This window comes from Helianthus annuus, chromosome 12, assembly GCF_002127325.2.
Source record: "Helianthus annuus cultivar XRQ/B chromosome 12, HanXRQr2.0-SUNRISE, whole genome shotgun sequence".
Taxonomy (NCBI): domain Eukaryota; kingdom Viridiplantae; phylum Streptophyta; class Magnoliopsida; order Asterales; family Asteraceae; genus Helianthus; species Helianthus annuus.
In genome coordinates, this window is record NC_035444.2 from 156,042,961 (window position 1) to 156,064,348 (window position 21,388).

At 40.9% G+C, this 21,388-nt stretch overlaps 1 protein-coding gene and 1 pseudogene across 1 annotated transcript; both read right to left on the reverse strand.

The window, feature by feature from the left end:
* Window positions 1-11,292: 11,292 nt before the first annotated feature.
* LOC118485141 lies at window positions 11,293-13,147 on the reverse strand. The gene is made up of 3 exons (XM_035981403.1): window positions 13,085-13,147; window positions 11,988-13,005; window positions 11,293-11,902 (listed from the first exon to the last, which is right to left on the reverse strand). Exons 1-3 carry the CDS (start codon window positions 13,145-13,147, stop codon window positions 11,409-11,411), a joined length of 1,575 nt encoding a protein of 524 aa, XP_035837296.1. The 3' UTR covers window positions 11,293-11,408.
* Window positions 13,148-19,082: 5,935 nt separating this feature from the next.
* On the reverse strand, window positions 19,083-21,353 carry LOC110893570 (annotated as a pseudogene).
* Window positions 21,354-21,388: the final 35 nt, after the last annotated feature.

A 21,388-nucleotide genomic window follows, 5' to 3' on the forward strand; every position in this document is an offset into this window, starting at 1 on the left:
TATTGCCGGGAAACATTACCGGCTATCAAGACATTTTCTCGTTCACTGAAATTGTCCATTTTATTCGTTTTGAATTCTTTGCAAGTTTTCTTTGCATTCGTTTCTTGATTTACATATGCACATCATCATATCTGCAAATCACAACCAATCTTCCGCTGCAAATGCATATGATGATGTTTCGGTTGTCCAACAAAGTGGTATCAGAGCCACTTCAAGGAATCAATCAGAAATCAAACCAAACTCTACCACTCTCCCTTGTCAACACTGCACCGATGAACAAAATGACAGAAACAGGCGAATCCCTCGCATAAGGCTTTGTTATTATTATCACTTACCGGGTCATCAAATCTATAACTGTAAGGCCAAAGAAAATGATGAAGCAACACAACTGTTAAAGCAGGCTATCAATGCCGGGATTAGATGACAAGAAGAAGATGTACACTGCCAAGATGAAATGATTGTCACTGGTACCGATGGTGGACAATGGGCAGAAATATGGTACGTTAATCCATCGTTCAATCATCATTTTTCAGGCAATAATAATGTTTTTAAAAGGGTAAAACATATGATGGGAGTAGAGACAAGATCCGGTATGAACAATTTTCTGTTCATAAGAGGGGTAGGATCGGTGGAAATGAAAACAGGAAATGAAACGCTAAATATACAAAGTTTTTTTTATTCACCGGAAATCGACCGGAATGTACTTAGTCTTGATCAGTTAACGTTACAAGGCTACACGGTCAAAAAGTCCGGTGATAAATGTAAGATATATCCTATGTTTTCGACACCAGTTGTAAATTCAAAAAATGAAACAAGCGGGTTAACGAGAGAAGAGGAATTGGGTCTGTATGAAAAACGGAGATTGCAAGATCTGAAAGATGTGGATGATGAATTCAAGGAGGCATATCTGAACTCTTACTTCGAAACCTTAAACGTTTCGGGCGAAGATGAAAATGATTGGAATAGATTGATTTTAAAATCACTAAAATTCCATGAATTTACTGATTGTAAGGCTCTGATTGACATGCTCAACAAACCGTGAGTATGTTTTCAAATATAAAGTTGAACTTCAAAACAAGTTTGAAGAGATGGTTCGGTGGTTCCTAAATGGTTACATGGGAATCACTTCAAGACCCGTTCCTCCCTACACTACTGATCAAAAGAAAATAGACCTGTTTAGTCTATACATTCTAGTAGCAAGTGATGGTGGATATCGAGAAGTTTTCTTTGCATTCGTTTCTTGATTTACATATGCACATCATCATGTCTGCAAATCACAACCAATCTTCCGCTGCAAATGCATATGATGATGTTTCGGTTGTCCAACATAATTTGAGGTGTAGTTTGGTGTCACATTTGAATTTAAAACTACTTGATTTGACTAAAAAGGTCAAAAGTGTTTCAATGTTCTTAGAACAACTAGATGTTTTTTTTGGTGATGAATTCCTTAGATGTATACCTCTGGTCCATGATGATATCTTTTTAGGTTGTTAGCCTGTTGCCATTAGGGTTGTTCATATTTATCCAAAACCCGAAACACGACCCGAATTCAAAGTCACCCGAACCCGAATTAGTGAATACCCGAAAAACTCGAACCCGAGCAACCCAAACTTTAGATTTGATGATATTTTTAAAGTATCAATATGAATTTTGATAATATTTTTAAACCAACCCAACCCGATCATCTTCTCCCCTCCCAACAAAAACAAGTGTTGACCAAAACTGGAACTGGTTCCAAACCTGGACTGGTTTGGGAAAAAATCCAGTTTGTTTACCTATGTTCTTCATTCCTCTTCACGCAGTCTCTCTCTCTATCGTGCACTATACTTAACAGTCATACATCCTACATGGCTACACTTAATACATACATACACACAAGCTCATACATCAGACCTACGGTTGATGTTGGGAGGGTGGTACCCGATGCTATGACCTCGAAGCCTCTTCTAACATGTTTTTATGGTGTTTACGGTTTTACTCTTACTCGAGAGTTGAGACAAGAAATAACTAAAACATAACCTCAATGACAAAGATATTACACTTTTTACCAATTCTCCAACAAACTAAAACAATTCATGCATATAAGTTTTCCTTTTATCAGGGCCTTGTTGTTGCTCCACTTTGGGACGAAGGAAACCAATGTTAACCACATCATAATTCATTTTTATTTTGATGGTGGTACGACTCATGCTCTTATTTGGTATGGTATTTTATCATTTTCTTTTCCATTTTTGGAACCTTATTTAAAAAATTATTGTTCTGGTCGAGTCGCTGCTCTTTAAGTCGTAAACTGTTGCCAGCATCACCTTTTTGTGGAACCACTGTCGTGTTGTGTCCCTGCTGCAACACGCAGGGTTATTGTTAAATTTGTTAACTTGATTATAATCAATAACCCGCCACCCAACGCGCACCTAAAAACATAACTACCCGTAGCAACGCGCGAGCATTCCTATTAGTATTTATTATTCCAATGTCAAAATTCAATCTAAAAGATTAAACCCCTTGTTCTTTTTTAATTGCTGTCTTTTTTTCAAGAATTTGATGTTTTTTTTGTAAGTAGGTTTAGTTAATATGTTATGTTTTTATATATTTATTTCTTTAAATGATAAAAATAATAAAAACAAAATTTAAAAAATAATTGATTAGGTAATGATTGAAAGGCTCTATCCCATATTATAGGTGTTATTGACAATGGGGCTCTGACTATACCCTCGAGCCTAATGATAAGTTATGTTTTGAAGTTGACTATCCATTTTTTAATAACTTAAAATGTTCTTAATCTTGTTTGTCTTTTTCGAGAAAATAAGATTTTTTTTTTTTAATTTTCAACTATGAATAAACGACTAAGATATCCGTTGAATTATTTTCATATCTATACTATATAATAAAAGAAACCACTTTTGGGACACTTGTCATTATATTAGAGCATCTCTTATAGATAATTATTATTTTAATTTAATATTTTCTATTTAATTATAGATAATCCTTCTACTAAATATTATTTAGTTTAATATCTTATGAATAATTATCATTTAGTTTAATCTTCTTCTAATTTATAATATTATTTAGAGTAAATTACGATTTTGGCCCATGTGGTTATATCACTTTTACCCTTTTAGCTTAAAAAAGAATTTTTTAACATCCGAGCCCCTAACGTATTCTTTTCTAAGAGCATTCACATCCAACCCACTAAAATCTGTGAGTGGAGTTTTTATAATATAAATAGTATAAAAAGTCGTTGTGAGTGGAGGAGAGAGAAAATGTTACTGTTCATCTGTATATTTGAGGGGACACTGTTCACCCCCTATAATTTTTTAATATACTTTGAAAGTGATTGTGAGTGGATAAGAGAGAAAAAGTAATGATAAAGGTATAAAAAATATTATTTAATTGAACAGGAGAGAGAAGATGTAGTGTTTTTAGTGTAATTTAGAGTGAAAAATTGATGGAATGGATGTGAATGCTCTAACCCTTTTGGCCCCTAACACTAAACTCATCCATTAAATGTTATTTTTAACATCTGAGCCCCCAACGTCTTCTTTTTTTAACCCTTTTGGTCACCAACACTAACCCCATCCATTAAATGTTAGGGGCCAAGAGGGTTAGAAAAAAAGACGTTAGGGGCCAAAAAGGTTAGAAAAAAAAAGACTAGGGTTTAGATGTTAAAAAATTATTGTTTGGGCTAGACGTTGGGGGTCAAACAGGTTTTATGAAACTTAATATAAAATTAACTAATATACAAGAAGTTTTTAAGATATAACTTTTTATTGTTTGATGTATAAAATTAGATTTATTCAATTCGTACAATACACAGGGTTTTTTAAGGATGTATATTTTTTTATTATTTAGTACAGAAAATTACATTTGTTCAAACCGTGTAATACGCATATTTTTAAAGATGTATTTTTTTTATTTGGTATATAAAATTATATTTATTCAAACTGTGTAATAAATGAGGTCTTTAAAGATGTATTATTCTTATTATTTGGTAAACAGTATTACATTTATTCAACTCGTGCAATACACGTGTTTTAAAGATATAACTTTTTTATTTGGTATATAAAATTACATTTATTCAACCCATACAATATTGTTCTTATAGATATAACTTTTTATTACTTAACATATAAAATTTATTTATTCAACCCGTGTAATACACGGGGTTATAACCTAGTTTTCTTATATATACGAATTTGGTATACTTTTGTATATTTGAACATGGTAGACTTTAACAAACATTATTTTGAAGACAAATCACAAAAGGGTTTTTAGGCCGTGGGGTATGGGGCGGGGGTTGGGGTAAAACGCCCAAGGCACCACCCTGGGTGGGCTTGGGTTGTGGCGTGGCCCCTTGGGGCTTGGCTTTTAAGCCGGGCGTGGGGCGGTTTGGCCAAGCTAGCTGGCGGACTATCATTTGCTCACCTCGCCACGTCAGGCTGTCACCCTGCCACGTCAGGCGGTCAAAATTTCAAATTTTGAATTTAAAATTCAAACGGTCCCCCAATACCACCAAACCGCCACCCCGGTCTCCCAATGCACTTATCAAGGCTTACTACGAAGCGGTTCCGAGCGGCGAATTGAGCCACGAGGACCGGGTGGCGGTGGCGAACATAGAGTTTCGAGGCAAGGAGCGAAAGGCGTTCGACAAAATCGACCTTTTTGAAATTTATTTAACGCTCTAGGTTTATTTTGTAATTTTTATAAATTATGTAATTTTTAGGATTATGTAATTTTAAATTTTAATGAAGTTGTAGGTTTTTTTTATAAATGTTGTGTGATTTTTTTTAAATTTTTTGTAAATTTTTTTTTTAATTTATGCCACCGGTGCACCCAACCCAAGCCCAACCCCAACCCACGCCCTGTCATACCCCGCGAACACGTAACCAGGCGGTGGGGGCTCCCTTTACACGTGTCACCAAATGCCTAATCCAAGCCTCAACCCAAGCCCCACCATACCCACGTTCTTAGATCTTAGATGACAATTTTGCTAGGCACGAAATCCAACATGTTTTCGCTCTTTATTTCTCTTCACCCAGACCGTCCATCCCTACACCTCCATTCCTGCCGACCCCCTCCGCCACCGAGAGATCCATGATCACTGGAAGGTCGAACCCCTATATCTACATCAGACGTCGTTCACCACTGATGAGGATACGTCCCTAACCGGACCGAATCATTGATACAAACAGATCGGACCGGGCCTTGCACCACGAAACGAACCGGACACTACGATGGTCCGACGTAACTAACTAGGCCCCACCTCCATAACCGTTGTGATAGCGACTGGCCCGACCCTAACTAACTCGCCACGTCAGCACACCCAAAAGCTATAAATACCCCGCCAAAGTCTCCAGCAAGGGGTAATCGCTACTCTCTCTCTCCCTGACTTATTTCCTCCCCACAAATACTTATTCTCACGCCCGAGCTTGGTCACAGAGAGGCCCCCCTCCCTGTGACGAGGCTAACGGTGTGCTTGTCTCTTGTGATCTTGCAGGTCTCTTGTCGGATCATCTGAAGCTATACTCTGGCCAGTTCGTATCAACTGGTTTTTGAGTCTTCAGTGGCGCCATCCCCTCGAATTCACATAATTCATTTCGTTGTTCTCATTTTTTCGAAGTCATGGCAGAATTACCAGCAGTAATCTTCACCAGTCCTTTCCCATCTTACAATGATATATGGGAAGGAAATGCTAATTCCACAATCGCTCCAGCAGCAGTTATCGCTCCAGCAGCCTCGATAGGCTCCGCATCGGCTCCCCCAGCTGCAAATGTTGTGGGTGGAAGTTCTGTCACCACACTGTCCGTTACCGCTCCAGTTGTCACGCCACTACCGAGTTTCGACAACGCTTTCCTCTTAAGGAATGCTGATCTGTTGCGACAGTTACAGCAGCAACAGCAAAGAGATGAGATGCTGCAAAGTCTCCGAACAAACTTGTTTACCAGTGCCTACTCAGGGGGAAACCCTGTCTCCGTCGGTCCTTTCGCTTCTGGATCTCTGGTAAGTTCTATGATCTCTACTTCTATACCACATGTTACACAATTCTCCTCCGTAACAAGTGCTTCGATGAATAACGGTCTAAACGACCTGTTTCTCCAGGGATCTCTGGGTTTAAACCCCCAAGACCAAGAGCTACTCATGCCATATCATCCCACGTCTATGACTTCGCAGTCAAAATTCACGCTACGGATTGTCAATGCTCCACTCCCAGCTAAGCTAAAGATGCCCCCCACGTTAAAATTTTACGATGGTACGTCCGACCCGGACGACCACATGTTCGCGTTTGCCGGAGCGGCTAAGGTCGAGCAATGGCCAATGCCGGCTTGGTGTCTTATGTTCGCCCAAACTCTCACCGGATCGGCTAGAGTTTGGTTCGATGGGTTGCCAGAGGGGTCGATCGATCACTTCGAGGACTTCCGACGTATATTCTTGCAAAACTTTTGCCAGCAGCGTCGCTGCAAAAAAGATATTACTGAGGTACATCACATCAAGCGCCGAGACGGAGAATTCGTAGAAGATTTTATAGACCGTTTCAACCGAGAAAGTATGCAGATAAGTGGGGCAGTAGATCAGCTCCGAGTATCGGGCTTCTGTCATGGTGTACGGAACAATCAATTGGTGGAAAAACTTCACGAAGATCTCCCAAAGACCATGGAGACACTCATGGAACGGGCTCGAGCTTTTGTTCGAGGGAAGAGTGCTTGCGGCCAACCGAACGAAGCGACTGCCAGGAGCTCCAAAGCCCGAACCACATCATGGAGACGGAACGCATCGCCACCAAAAGATAGGAACAATAACTGGAACAGAAACCGTGGTCCGTATCAAAAATCCGATCGAAGCAGTTTCCGGACTGGAAACGTATGGTTCAACAGTTTCTCTGAATTATCAAAATCGCCGAGCGAAATCCTCTGCACGGAAAATACTCGATTCCCCACGCCATCAAAGCAACGACCCACCTCGGATAAGCACTCCAAGAAATATTGTGAATATCACCGAGACAAAGGCCATACAACTGATGAATGTTGGGCTCTAAAGCAAGAAATCGAAAAGGCCGTTCGATCCGGTAAACTCTCACATCTTGTAAAAGAAGTAAAAGATGGAAAGAAGCCAGCAACAGTAGTTGACAATCCGAACACCGAACCGGGAATCAATATGATCCGGTCAGCAGAACCGAGAGGAATTAAACGGTCGAACCAGCATATGGCAGCATGGATGCGTCAGCCGACGTATTTTCCTCCGGTCGACCCCGAAGACGCTCGGGACGGACCGATCACAATTTCAGCTGTTGTCGCCGGACACCTGGTTCGACGTATTTACGTGGATGGAGGAAGCGCCTTTGAGATCATGTATATCCAGTATTTCCAACAGCTGAATCCCCAAACAAAAAGGAAGTTAATCAAAGTATCTACCCCGTTGATAAGCTTTTCAGGAGAAGTAGTCTGTCCGATAGGACAGATTACTCTTCCAACCACATTCAAAGACGGTAGCAAAAGCAGGACGGTGCCACTAACTTTCCTTGTTGTTCGAACTCATTCTTCGCACAACATAATACTCGGACGCCCCGGATTACGAGCTCTTGGAGCAATCAGTTCAACAATACACGAAGCTATTAAGTTCCCTACTGAAGCCGGTGTTGCAACCATCTGTTCAGAATCGAATTCATTGGTCGCTGAAGTAAGACATACGGCCGAAACAAGCTCTAAGAAGTCTGAAGTACCTACGGAGCTATGGGCAATCAATCCGGATTTCCCCGAACAACAAGTGGCTATCGGCGCTCAACTCCCAAAACGAACGAAGAAACTTTTATGGGAATTGTTAAGCAATTCGATAGATGTCTTCGCGTGGAAGCACTCTGATATGCAGGGAGTCCCCAGATCGATGGCACAACATCACCTAAATGTAAAAGATTCAGTTAAACCAATAGCACAAAGAAAGAGACACATGGCACCGGATCGAGCAAAAGCCATCGCGAAAGATGTTAAAAGCCTCCTAGACGCAGGAATCATTCGGGAGGTTCGGTATCAAACATGGGTATCAAACCCCGTGATGGTACGAAAAAAGGATAACTCATGGAGAATGTGCATCGATTTCACCGATCTAAACAATGCGTGCCCGAAAGATTGTTTCCCTCTCCCAGAAATCGATGAGAAGATTGACTCCGTTGCAACATTCAGGCTAAAATGTTTTTTGGACGCTTACAAAGGCTATCACCAAATACAAATGGCGGTCGAAGACGAGGATAAGACGGCCTTCGTCATCAATGAAGGAGTGTTTTGTTTTACTAAGATGCCGTTCGGTTTGAAAAACGCCGGTGCTACGTACCAGCGTCTGATGAACAAAGCTTTTAAGGACCAGATCGAGCGAAACGTGGAGGTGTACGTCGATGACATCGTGATAAAAAGTCATGATGAGGCCGCCATGCTAAAAGATATACTCGAAACATTTACTCGGCTCCGAAGCATTAACATGAAGTTGAATCCGAAAAAATGTACATTCGGGGTAGAAGAAGGCAAGTTTCTCGGAGTCATGGTCGGGTCAAAAGGCTTACGAGCCAACCCTGACAAAATTGACGCTGTTCTTACAATGAAGCCCCCGACATCAGTTAAAGAAATTCAGTCCTTAAACGGACGATTGGCTGCTCTCCATCGGTTTTTGTCAAAAGCTGCGGACCGATCGCTCCCATTCATGGACGTTCTCAGAAAGAGCTTTAGATCGGAGTTTAAATGGAAGGGAGAAGCCGCATGAGCTTTCGAAGAGCTTAAAGAATGTTTGGGCACCCTACCAACTCTCACCGTACCGGAAGAAGACGAGGTATTAACGGTATATTTAGCTGCATCGTTCGGAGCCATTAGCGCGGTATTAGTTGCCCACCGAACTGGAAAACAAATCCCCATTTATTATGTAAGTCGAACGTTAAAAGACTACGAAACAAGATATTCAAACTTGGAAAAATTAGCCTTGGCCCTAGTCCATGCTTCAAGAAGGCTTCGGCGATACTTTCAGGCCCATCCAATCGAGGTACGAACGGACCAAAGAATCCAACACGTTCTCCGACGACCCGAGGTCTCAGGCCGAATGGCGAAATGGGCGATTGAGTTGGGCGCATTCAACATTACCTTCCGAACTAAGGGTCCGTTGAAAGGACAAGTGATAGCGGATTTTTTGGTCGAAATACCGGAGGAGAAAGGAACTGAAGAGGCAGGTAAAGCTCCAGAGAAGCCATGGTCTTTGTATACCGACGGTGCCTCTAGTGCCGAAGGATCAGGAGCGGGCCTAATTCTCACCGATCCAGACGGAACGGATGTAACGTATGCGCTCCGGCTAGAATTCAAAAGTTCCAACAACGAGGCTGAGTATGAAGCTCTCCTAGCCGGCCTACGCCTAGCACAGAGAGTCGGAGCAAAGAATGTTATAGCCCATGTAGACTCGCTGCTCGTAGCAAATCAGGTAAATGGAGAATACGAGGCGAGGGAAGCAAACATGATCGAGTATCTCGAACAAGTAAGGCAGGCAATGGCTTTGTTCGAAGCATGTAGGGTCGAGCATATCCCCCGTAGCAAAAACAAAAAAGCGGATGCGTTGAGCAAATTGGCATCGGTATCATTCAGCCACCTAGCCAAAGAAGTAAGAGTGGAAGTTTTAGCTACACCGTCAATCGCAGCTCCGCAAGTAATGCAGGTCGAAGCTCCACCACAAACATGGATGACGCCGATAATTAATTATTTGGTGCATGACGTTCTGCCAACCGACAAAGCGGAAGCAAGGAAGATCCAGATCAACTCCCTCCAGTATCAGATGCAGGAAGGAGGATTGTACCGAAAGACCTTTCTCGGACCATTGCTAAAGTGTCTGGATCCGGAGCAAGCTAGTTACATCATACGGGAAATACACTATGGCATCTGTGGTATCCACGCCGGACCCAAAATGATCGTAACAAAGGTAAAAAACGCAGGGTACTACTGGCCCGGGATGCATGAAAGCGCCGTAAAAGAGCTCCAGCAATGTGACGAATGTCAAAGGCACGCACCAACCAGCCTCCGAGCTAAAAATGAAATGATACCAGTAACCGCCGCATGGCCTTTTCAAAAATGGGGAGTTGATATCGTCGGACCTTTTCCGAGATCAAGCGGAAGCGCACAATATCTGTTGGTTGCGGTGGATTATTTCACCAAGTGGGTAGAAGCTCGTCCGTTTACAACCATCTCCGGCTATAATGTGACACGATTCTTCTGGGAGCAAATAGTGTGCCGATTCGGTCTACCGCTCTACATCATAAGTGACAATGCGAAACAGTTTGCAGAAAATCCCTTCAAGCGATGGTGTGAAAGGTTAAAAATCAACCAAGTTTTTTCCTCGGTTGCCCACCCCCAGGGCAACGGGCAGGTTGAACAGATCAATCGGCGCATCGTCGACGGCATAAAAAGAAGGCTAGGTCAGGAGGGAAAAGGTTGGGCGGACGAACTGCCAAACGTCCTATGGGCACACCGAACACTGCACAAGACTAGCAACGGTGAAACACCGTTCAGCTTGACTTACGGTACCGAAGCAGTGATTCCGGCCGAGATCGGGCTCCCAAATCAAAGGTGCAAGAATTGGGAAGAAAACGAACGTGAACTCCGGTCCAACCTTGACCTGCTGGAAGAACGCCGAAACATAGCGGCAATCAAAGAGGCTCGGTATAAGAAGAAAATCGAAGAGTATTACAATGCTCGGGCTAAAATCTACAAGTTCAAAGTTGGAGACTATGTGCTCCGAAACAACGACGCAAGTCGTACCGAAACCCCCGGCAAACTGACCCCAAAGTGGGAAGGGCCATACCGAGTCAAGGAAGCCAGTGAGAAGGGCTCGTATGTGCTAGAGAAGCTCGACGGAACCCCAGTGCCTCGAACATGGAATGGGGTACACTTAAAAAAGTGCTTCATGTAAACAACCAGCTACGGCTGAAGAAGACCGCTAATTTACGTTTTTAGTATTTCCAAATTTCAGTATGTAAATCGGGAGGGTATTACCCCGATAACCTTTTATTTCCTTTGTAATCGGGATGTTTTTTCCCCGAACCAGTAAATAAAGCGATCTATATCTTTATAAACATAAAGGTAGCATATGTATAAGTTCGAACAAAATTCCTAAAAGTGCACGAACGGGTCATGACCCATGCCTCGCGCTGATCGAGAAGGCTTAAATAGTTCAAAAGAGAATTAAAATCTATTAAGCAGGCGAAGCACCTTCATTCGGCGCGATCGCCAAATTAAAGTATACGGCAAAGGTTTGGACGCAAACCGAATGCTAAGTAACTAAGTTAAAATAAATGACTTAACACAAAAATAGTCATGCATCTTTGTTGTACGAATAAAACTGTTTCAAGCAAAGCATACTGACGGAACACATTGTACGATTACAAAGAAAAAACATTAAACTTGAACTATGTCATCATCATCCCCAACAATGGGAAGTTTGCTTCTTTGTTGAATAACCGGTAGGGGCTCGTCTATCAAATCAGCTACCTTGTCAAGAACGGAGATATTAAGATCATCAAAAGCTTTCACCGCAGCGTCCAGGGCACTCTGAGCTCCGGCATCATAACCTGGAACCTCTTCCGCAGAACCAACCAGATCCCGCGCGGCCTTAAAACCCTGTTTTATCCCCTCGTTCGCCCCAACCGCATTAACACTGTTGACCAGGTCAGCAACCACCTTCTCCAATTCAGGGCTTTGATGCACCAACTTCACAACCCATGCAACCCCATCGGTCAAAAACCATTGCTTAGTGAGTTTTAGCTCCGATAATTGCGCGTATGCCTCAATCATATCACGCTCGCACCGAATCAGCATCCCTCTTGCTTCATCAATCGTTGTCTTATGCGACTCGATCTCCCTGTCACGAGCTCTCTCTATTTCATCTTTAGCTGCAAAGAGACGATGCTCCAAAGGATCAATAGTAATAATATATATATAAAAAAAAGGAGGAAGACGAGAAGGTTGTAAACATACCATCAACTAAGCGATGGTAATCAGCCAGAAGTTGATCATGAGATGTCTGCATCTCCTTCAGCTCGGCGGCATGCTGCATCTCTACACCGGTTAATTTTTTCTCCAAATCAGCAAATTTCGACTTAAAAGTCTCCAAATCTTGAAGAGCTTTGTCACGAGCTTCATGGGCTGCAGCGGCCGAAGCTTGAGAAGACTTGGTAATTTCTTTGGCTTCCGATACCTGCCCTTTCAGTCGATCAACTTGGGATCGCAGGGACACTAGCTCCTGTTTCGTTTTAGATCGGACATCACCCTCGCCTTTCAAATGAGCAATCTCGCGTTTAAGCTTGTGGCACAATGACTCCGACTCGACCCAACGTTTGTACGTCTCCACCACCAGAGAGTTCGACTGAGCTTGATTCAGCATCAGGGTATTTCCAAGCTCCGGTCCACTCATCTTGCGGTAATGGGAATGTTCTGCAGGAGTTCCTAGATGAAACAAAGACATCTTGGCCGAAAGGGCGTCCACGATCCTGTCTTTATTCGCCAGCGACCATTCCGGCACATACTTCTCCAAAGCATGAGCCGCATCCGCACCTTCAAAATCACCCGAACCTAATTCCCGAGACAAGAACACAGCCTCAGTGTCATACCATATAGGGGAGGAAGAAGCACTGTCCCCACCATCAAACGGCGAAGAGCTTGGCCTAGACACATTAGACGCAACTCCCGTAGTAAACTTACCCGAAGGAGAAGGCACGATTTTCTTGGGATCGGATGTGCGCAAGTCCGTAACAACCTTAACACCACCCTTACCAAAGGACAACGGGCTCACAGGAGTTTGCAGCGGATGATCCCGCGGGGTGCGGCCCTCATGGAGATGAGCATCCAAGTTTTCTAATACACCTCCAGCGGTAGAGAATTCGGTAACTTGATCGTCATCATCGAGTGTAACTGTTTTAAAATCTGCCTTCGTCCTTTTCGGCTGCCTAGCCTTTGGGTCAGTTTTACTTACTAACCTGAACAAGTGAGTCGTTTTCTATCGACAAACAAAGATGAAGAAAAAAGAAGAGGAAGACGAAGAAGGGAAAAGGTATAAAGTGAAATTAAAAGATTACCTTTCCCCTTTTATAGGGATGTGAAACCGCCTCAAAAGCCCCAATCAAACGACGACACGTCATGATAACTGACGCGCACCAACCGTCACATCGGGCGGGAAATTTAAAACGACTGACGGTCACCAATCTTAGATCACCGCCCAATTTCAAAATTTTAAACAACCGCTAAGCAAAAGACCGTGGACCCCAGAATACTCCGACAAATAGTTCGATATTTTTGCTAAACAAACATTACGAACTAGGGGGACTTGATGAGGATACGTCCCTAACCGGACCGAATCATTGATACAAACAGATCGGACCGGGCCTTGCACCACGAAACGAACCGGACACTACGATGGTCCGACGTAACTAACTAGGCCCCACCTCCATAACCGTTGTGATAGCGACTGGCCCGACCCTAACTAACTCGCCACGTCAGCACACCCAAAAGCTATAAATACCCCGCCAAAGTCTCCAGCAAGGGGTAATCGCTACTCTCTCTCTCCCTGACTTATTTCCTCCCCACAAATACTTATTCTCACGCCCGAGCTTGGTCACAGAGAGGCCCTCCTCCCTGTGACGAGGCTAACGGTGTGCTTGTCTCTTGTGATCTTGCAGGTCTCTTGTCGGATCATCTGAAGCTATACTCTGGCCAGTTCGTATCAACTGGTTTTTGAGTCTTCAACCACCATCTCCGTCACATCTTCCTCTGCAACCACCGCCTTTGTCTTTCTACATCATCACGAATTGCGTTGCCGACGAAGGAGTTATCGGTTGGAAATTGAGCAATTCCTCTTCCGGTTTTTTGCGACACCCGGATATAGTCTCAGCGATCATCTTGTAAAAAAAAGCATTGATTAAAACCTAGATAAATCGTGTGTGTAGGAATGGTTCATTGATGAACTTATAAAATACTGAATAAGGATGGGATCACATTCCAACCTATTATTAACTTCAATTATTAATTTATATTCAGTGACCTATACCCTTGTTACTTATCATCCCAAGTTTAACATAACATGTTTCTCAAAGTTCACATGTAAAAACATGAAAAAAAAAAGTGAGTTACCTTGTCGAAACTCAATACAAGGTTATTCTCTCGAAAGGAACGGTGAGACCCTGGTCCAAATTGAAGGGACGATATGCTTTATTAATGTGAGCCTAGTTCACATCGGAAGGTAAGGTACGCGTCAAATTCCACTAGACAAAGAGACTTTAAAGTGACTTGTTGGTAAGCAAATTAGAAGAAAAAGGATTGGAGTGTAGTATGCAGCTAGCTTGAGAGAAAATGAGGTTAAGAAAACTCAAGGTGAGTGGGTATATATATAATGTGATTAAGATTAAGGTGATACAATTCATTGGTTTGATTCAATGTATATCATCTTTATATCATATCACAATCACACAATCCTAACCCCATGATATGTACAATGTTAGTGGTGGGGTTTAGGATTGTGTGATTGTGATATGATATAAAGATTATATACATTGAATCAAACCAATGAATCATATCACCTTAATCTTCATCACATTATATATATACCCACTCACCTTGAGTTTTCTTCACCTCATTTTCTCTCAAGCTAGCTGCATACTACAATCCAATCCTTTTCTTCTGCTTTTCTTGTGACAGATTAAACAAGCGTATCGAAGTGAAATACGCATGAATCTTTGTTAAAGATTCGAACAAAAGATGATTGGGAAATGGAAGAAGAAGAAGAAGAAGAAAAGGGTTTGTGTGTTCTTGTTTGTTGTGTTTTAACACTTTAAATTCCCACAAACAAAGGGTTTAGTTAGAAACTTTGGATAGAAATAAAGCAAAAGCAATGAGCTAGTTATGGAATCAAACACTATGATTTAAATTTCAGAATCTACAATAATGGAGGAAAGAGCTTTGCTTTGTAAAGAAGAAAAGAATGCACATATTGACATACATAGTACCATAATGGATATTCAATATATATGCCCCTATGTGTGTGAAGAAAGCAAACAAAATATATTCTTCATATCTAACTAATCATGTTTTGGGCTTTCATATCTAACTAGTAATAAGACTTGTGCGCGTTTCGACGCGAGTACTGTTATTGCTCCTTTTTTGATGTGTTAACCATATGAAAACGCACGTTTTGACGTATCCGATTGAACTCAATTTATCCAATAGTTGCATTGCGATTGGATCAAAACGTAACGTAAATCGAATTTATATCGTACAATCATAACCTATTATATGCCACCCGACTAACTCGAATTTATATCGTACAAAAGCGGATACCGTCAAACGATTGGCTGAGCGTGGTTACTGAGTCAAGGTATGTTTGTAATATAACTAAAATTATTGCCATTCGTAATTGTTGACACATACTGATACTACAATCGGGTCTTGTTATATCAAATGTTGGTCATTGTTAATGTCTTAAAATGTTTTATCGTTAAGCAGTGTATGGCGGTGATAGTGCCTAATGAAGATACCAAAAAGCAGGATTTGGCAGGACTGCTATCTCGTCTAGCTGCTCTGGTATATTTAGCTTTATCAGGTGAAATTGATTATTTTAAAAAATTAAGGAAAAAGGAAACGGGTCAAATGGGTAGAAAGTCATCCGCATGTGTTTTTATTTCATTTATATAAAATAGCTTTCAATTGACAGATTGACGAGTTTTGTTTTGTGGAAAGTGGGCCCAAGATAGAGGCGAAACAAGCATACGTTGTTGTAAGACATATCAAATTTTGTTGTGGCCTAGGTCCTTTCTGATGATACAAAGTAAACAGGTATCATCAGAAAGGACCTAGGCCACAACAAAAGTGATCATGGTTCACTACCAGAAACAAAAATGTGTGATTTCAGTGGGGGTGCAAATGAGCCGAGCTCGGCTCAGCTCGAGCTTTGTTTTCAAAGCTGCTGGCTCGTTGGTAGTTTCTCGAGCTCGACTTGTTTATTATCTATTAGTTAATATATTAAATAAAAATAATATAAAGAATAGACTCGTTTAAGCTCTCGAGCTTGCTAAGTGAATCTCGAGCTTGGGCTTTTAGGTTTGGGCTCGGCTCGTAAACAAGTTTGAATAGACTTTGGCTCGGCTCGTTTGCTAAACAACTTTAAATAAGGGATAAATGTTTTTAAATATTAATAAAACTAATATTACACTGAGGATTGATAAGGCTCAAAGAGCCTGACGAGCTTCACATGCTAGGCTCGAGCTCGGGCTTGTAAACAAAGTTTGTTTTAGGCTCAAGCTTGCCTCGCGCTCGATAAGGCTTGGTTCGTTTTGAGTGTTGTCTCGAACCGATCTCGAGTAACTCAGGAGCGGCTCGGCTCGTTTGCACCTCTAGATGTCAGCATTTAATGTGTATTCAGTGATCCCTTTTTAATTAATGAGTCATTTCGTCTTATCAAGTTCAATGTTAGTGAGGGGAGTAACATTTTTATTTGTATTTATGTTTCAATGCAACAAGATCCAAGTTGTTTTGTTGGTTGAATATTTGGTCATATTTATTCATGAAATGGATTTTTGATAAAGACTTAAAATTCAAAGAGTACTAAATTATATAAGAAAGATTGATACATCTATAATATCATGTCTTTTCAATTTCAAATTATCATGTCTTTGACCACCACATCCAAACTACACTGTTCTATTAAAAAAATAACAAATCTTTGTATAACCAGAAAAACAAACAACCTGATGTAAGATGTAAGCACAACCGGACATTTACGCATCCCCTTGAGTTGGGTAGATGAATTTACACAAAACCTTACAGTTCCGTTAATCAATAATGTTTATATTTTTCGGGCATGTCTTTTCAATTTCAAAATATAACGTCTTTCACCACCACCTCCTAACTTCAGTGTTCTATAGAAAAACAAACCTTATGCAAAACTTTCGTAAAACACCCACAACCCTTTAAACTTTAACCATCTCGACTTCGTTATATATTAATGCCCGGTATTATCGACTCCGCCGCAACGCGCGGGTCTCCCACTAGTATCTATACTAGTGGGAGACCCGCGCGTTGCAGCGGAGTCAATAGTACGAGGGCGTGTACTATTGATATATTTCTAAAATAATAAAACTTACCAAAAACAAAAGATTTGTCATTCAAACAAATACACCACATTTAAAACATGATATACAAGTTAATACGGTTACACCAAGGGATATAGCGAACTTTGAAAAAACTTGGTGAGACTTTGAGGAAAGGTGCTTGTTAATCGCTCGGGTTACCGAGTTGACCACAGGCAGCCATTTGATCGCCCGGGTTACCGAGTTCACCATGTAGCCATGAATTACAAAATGGCTAGTTGGTTCAACTTTGATGAAGTGGTCAACCTAAGAGAACACAACATCAGAGTAAAAGCATAATTTAAATAATTACAATTACAATTACAAATAATTATAAATTTTGAACACTTTTGTTTGATGGACGTAAAAACAAGAGCTAAAATAAAACAACTTGGTTTACCATTGTTAATTTCTTGCTAACATGGGCTTCAAGAAACACAGATACTAAAATTCTAAAGCACCATAAATCTCAAACAACTAAGGGGTGTTTGCGTTTGTATAGATGTAACTTCAGTTCTAATATGATTTTGAAAAACAACAAATCTTTACCGGTGTAAAAACCATGAAACTTTAAAAAAAAATGCTATTTAATATTATGAATCCTTTAAAAATTGATAATAAAAAATCGCAATCCAATTACATGCATAAATAATAATTAGACCTGGCAAATGGGTTGGGTCAGGTGGGGTCAGAGGTCAAAACAGGTTCGGGTCAAAAACGGGTCAAAACAGGTTCTCCATTACAACTAACTTAGCAACACAATCCATGAAATTAAAAAAAAAAAGAATCCAACAAGCAAAACAAACAGTTAATATCATATAATCACAATTTTCGTCCTCTTTTCACCCGATCTGAAGAAAGAAATTACCATAGTCATAGATACGTGCGCGGCTTTTCCTTTTCCGCTATTGTTTCTCTTTTTCGGTTTCTTTTCTAGACTTTTTTACCGTTCCACACACACATCAATCAGTAGTCATGGGCTGACTCATGCAGCACCTGAACCGAGCCTTGCGGACCGTGGTCATGATCTCAGTTTCGGCATGTTCAAGCATTCTGACCACCTCGGTAAAGGGTGGTCTGACATCTGAGTGTCCCAACAACGTGTCATTATTTCACAATCACTCATCTAGAGGCATTCGCATTACTTATTTCATAGGAGTTGGTAACAAAAACTAACTTTAACAAACAAATAAAACCCGTGTCATAAACAAGCCAGGTAAGTTTTATAACTAAGTGATGGTCACATTTCCAACCAATTACGACTTACAAGGGTTAACTCCTTTAAGTGAAGATCTTCTTGACCTCTCCGGCGGCTGAACCCCAGTTAAAGACTGTCGTCGTGATTGCTTAGCAATAACAGGTGGCGTCAGCGTTGATGTTTGCACTTCATTGGTTTTCATTTGAATCCTACAAAGAACAATTCCCATTAGTGCCACTTTGGTGGCCACCGACACCCACTTTAAAGCCGGACCGAGGACACTCGAGGTCTCGGGTTCGAAACATGTTTCTTACCCCTCTTTGATGGCTATGGGTATTTGCCGCCAGGGATCCTTGTCGGGTGGTGAACTGGGAAGGGAGATCCCTTCCGCGGTCAGGGTACCGTGCAACTACCCTTTTTTTACAAAGAACAAGATAACATCATGAATGGGTTCTCTTTACATTATAAGTTCAAACAAGAAGTTATAGTTAGTTTTCTGTTCTACGATTTTACCCACCGTTTTTCGAAGCCATTAATCAATTTCCCAATGGTCAGAAGCGATTTCCTGATATGTGACGATTTCACATTGGCAGTGCTACCTCTAATTTCTGACAAAATAATGATTTCATTTCTGGTCGACACTTAAGATTCAGGTGTTTTCGGTAGCACAAGTGGCTTCACTTGTCGGCTTTTCGAAGCAGAATTTGGCGGAGTTCTGTCCATCATTGGTACGGCTGCTTTTGGTCGCGGTAATGGCGATCATGGACTCTTGGGAGTTCTGTCTATCATAAGAGCTGCTGCTTTTGCTCGTGGTAACGGCGATCTCGGTTCAAGTTTGTTGACTTGTTGCGCACTTTGCGGGTCCTTCTCTGCCAACTGTTTCTTTAGCCTCTCGATTTGTTCTTTAAGGTCCATGACCTCCCTGCTTTCCTTATTCAATTGAGCCGCACCAAGTTCAATGGTCGAAGCGCCTTGAGCAAACTTCAACGTACAAACCGTTTCCCCGAAAGAATCACCTTCTGGGCCCACATGAGCAAACATCAAAGTCTTCGCGTTTCCACCTGCAAATTTTAAATAGATAAACCCAATCAAAATCGACGTTCTATCAAGAACTACCTAATTTCTTGCATTATATACCTAATGAGTTCTGAAGGAGCAGTGTGAGCTAGCTGTTTCTGTATGGAATGTATGAGTTCTTCTGTGATAAAGCGGTGACTACGTCCGTAGCTCGCGAGTAGCTCGACTCGTTTACACCCCTACCTACATCCGTTCATTAGAGAACTTGATCAACAACTCTAATATCCACAAGTGATGAAAACCTGCATAAACCATGGTCAACGCATCAATGGCTGGCAAATTCAACTGGCAAAAGTTTTGCCACTTATCTTCTTCTTCATTCTCCCCATCCCCCATAACCGCCTTGGAAACCAACAACACCATACCTCGAGCCGCCTCTCTCACTTCAGGAAGCCTATCTTTCAACAACTCAGCCGACGTTTGCACCAACGAAACAAGCCCGTATTCTCTCATCTCACCTGTCTCCTAAAAAAACACGAGAGGGTAATTCGGTAATTTCATCTTTCAAAACACAAATATTAAGCAAAAGAGGGTGATTTTGCATATGCATACCAATTTAGAGACACATTGAGAGATCGAAACAGCAGCTTTGGCCCTAACTCGCATATTTGCATGCTTAACATACACTTTGAGCTTGCGAAGCAAAGGGATTGGTGTTGTGGACACAACATTGTGTTAAGTGTTCTCTCTGCTTCTTCACACACAAACTTCTTATCTTGAAAAGCTTTCAGTAGCAGTTGCAGCATCTATATGGGGGGGGGGGTTTGTCTAAGGGTTTAATTTCATCAAGTTTATGTAAACACAATTAAATAATTAAAACTATTATATCATACAATTTGGTCAACAACATCATTAGGGGTAGAGGACTCAAGCAGCTTATCACCAAAGGATTTGAAAAGATCGGAAGCAGCCATGATTGAAGTCTTGCATTAAGCACTTCTTGGATTCTTCATTGATTTCACTAAAATCATCACAACCTTTTCCTGTATAAGTTACAACCCATATATTATATTAATAAACCACATAATTCTTCAGACCAACATCATACATAAAAGAATCGGTTTTGTTTACGTACAAGATCGGTAGCAGGAGCTCGGAGTGGAACAATGCAGTCGCCTCACATCGTTCAACGAATCGCAAATCTTTAGCCAGTCCTTTGACTCCAGTCCTTCCATTAGACTCCGAGTTCCCAAAAAATAAAAAAAATTTGAATCAGAATATATAAAAAAGTATAAATCCCCCAAAGTGGAGCAAGAATCATGATAAACATGTGTTATTTCAAGAAACCATGATCATATAAGGGTTTGGATTTTCAGATGAAATAATAATCAAAATACACAAAAATCAGAAATTTTTTTAATCGGAATACATGAAAAGTAAGAATCTCCTAAAGTTGAACAAGAATCTTGATAAACATGTGCTATTTCAAGAAACCAAGACATATGTTTACCTCAAACTTAACTTCAAGATTAGAAAAAAAGGTCAAAGATTTTCAGATGATGAAACCAAAATACACAAAATCACAAATGGGTATGAAGAAATCATTCGAAAGTTATCAATTCCAAAAAACCCCAATTAGGGTTCCTGAAAAAGATCAACTTTCTTGAAGCGGACGGGCCATTGAAGAAGAAACGATTGGATTACATAAATTGATGATTGAATTTCATAGAGAAGGCTGAAACATTGAAGAATCATTAAAACTTCATTGAAGATGGGCAAATTTGGGAGGCAGGGTATGAAAATTGGGGAAATAAGCCTGACCTTTGATATGACGTCGTCTTAAAATTTGTGAAGGAAACTACAAATCTCATGATTAAAATCAAGATGCTAACAAAATGCATAACAATTTCGATTCACTAAAAAGACAATCAAAAACTATAATATATACAGATTATATCAACATCAATTTGAACAATTTCAAAGTAAATTAAAAATATTAAAAGGTAAAGAAAAGTTCACCTACATCCCCTGATTCATGACCAGAATCG

What these genes read in the sequence shown, in the direction of transcription:
- LOC118485141 (XM_035981403.1), bottom strand. Translation starts at nt 13,147, where the DNA reads ATGACGTGTCGTCGTTTGATTGGGGCTTTTGAGGCGGTTTCACATCCC. An exon ending in ATCCCTATAAAAGGGGAAAG is followed by an intron (nt 13,006 to 13,084) that starts GTAATCTTTTAA and finishes GTTTGTCGATAG; the next exon opens with AAAACGACTCACTTGTTCAG. An exon ending in TTACCATCGCTTAGTTGATG is followed by an intron (nt 11,903 to 11,987) that starts GTATGTTTACAA and finishes GTCTCTTTGCAG; the next exon opens with CTAAAGATGAAATAGAGAGA.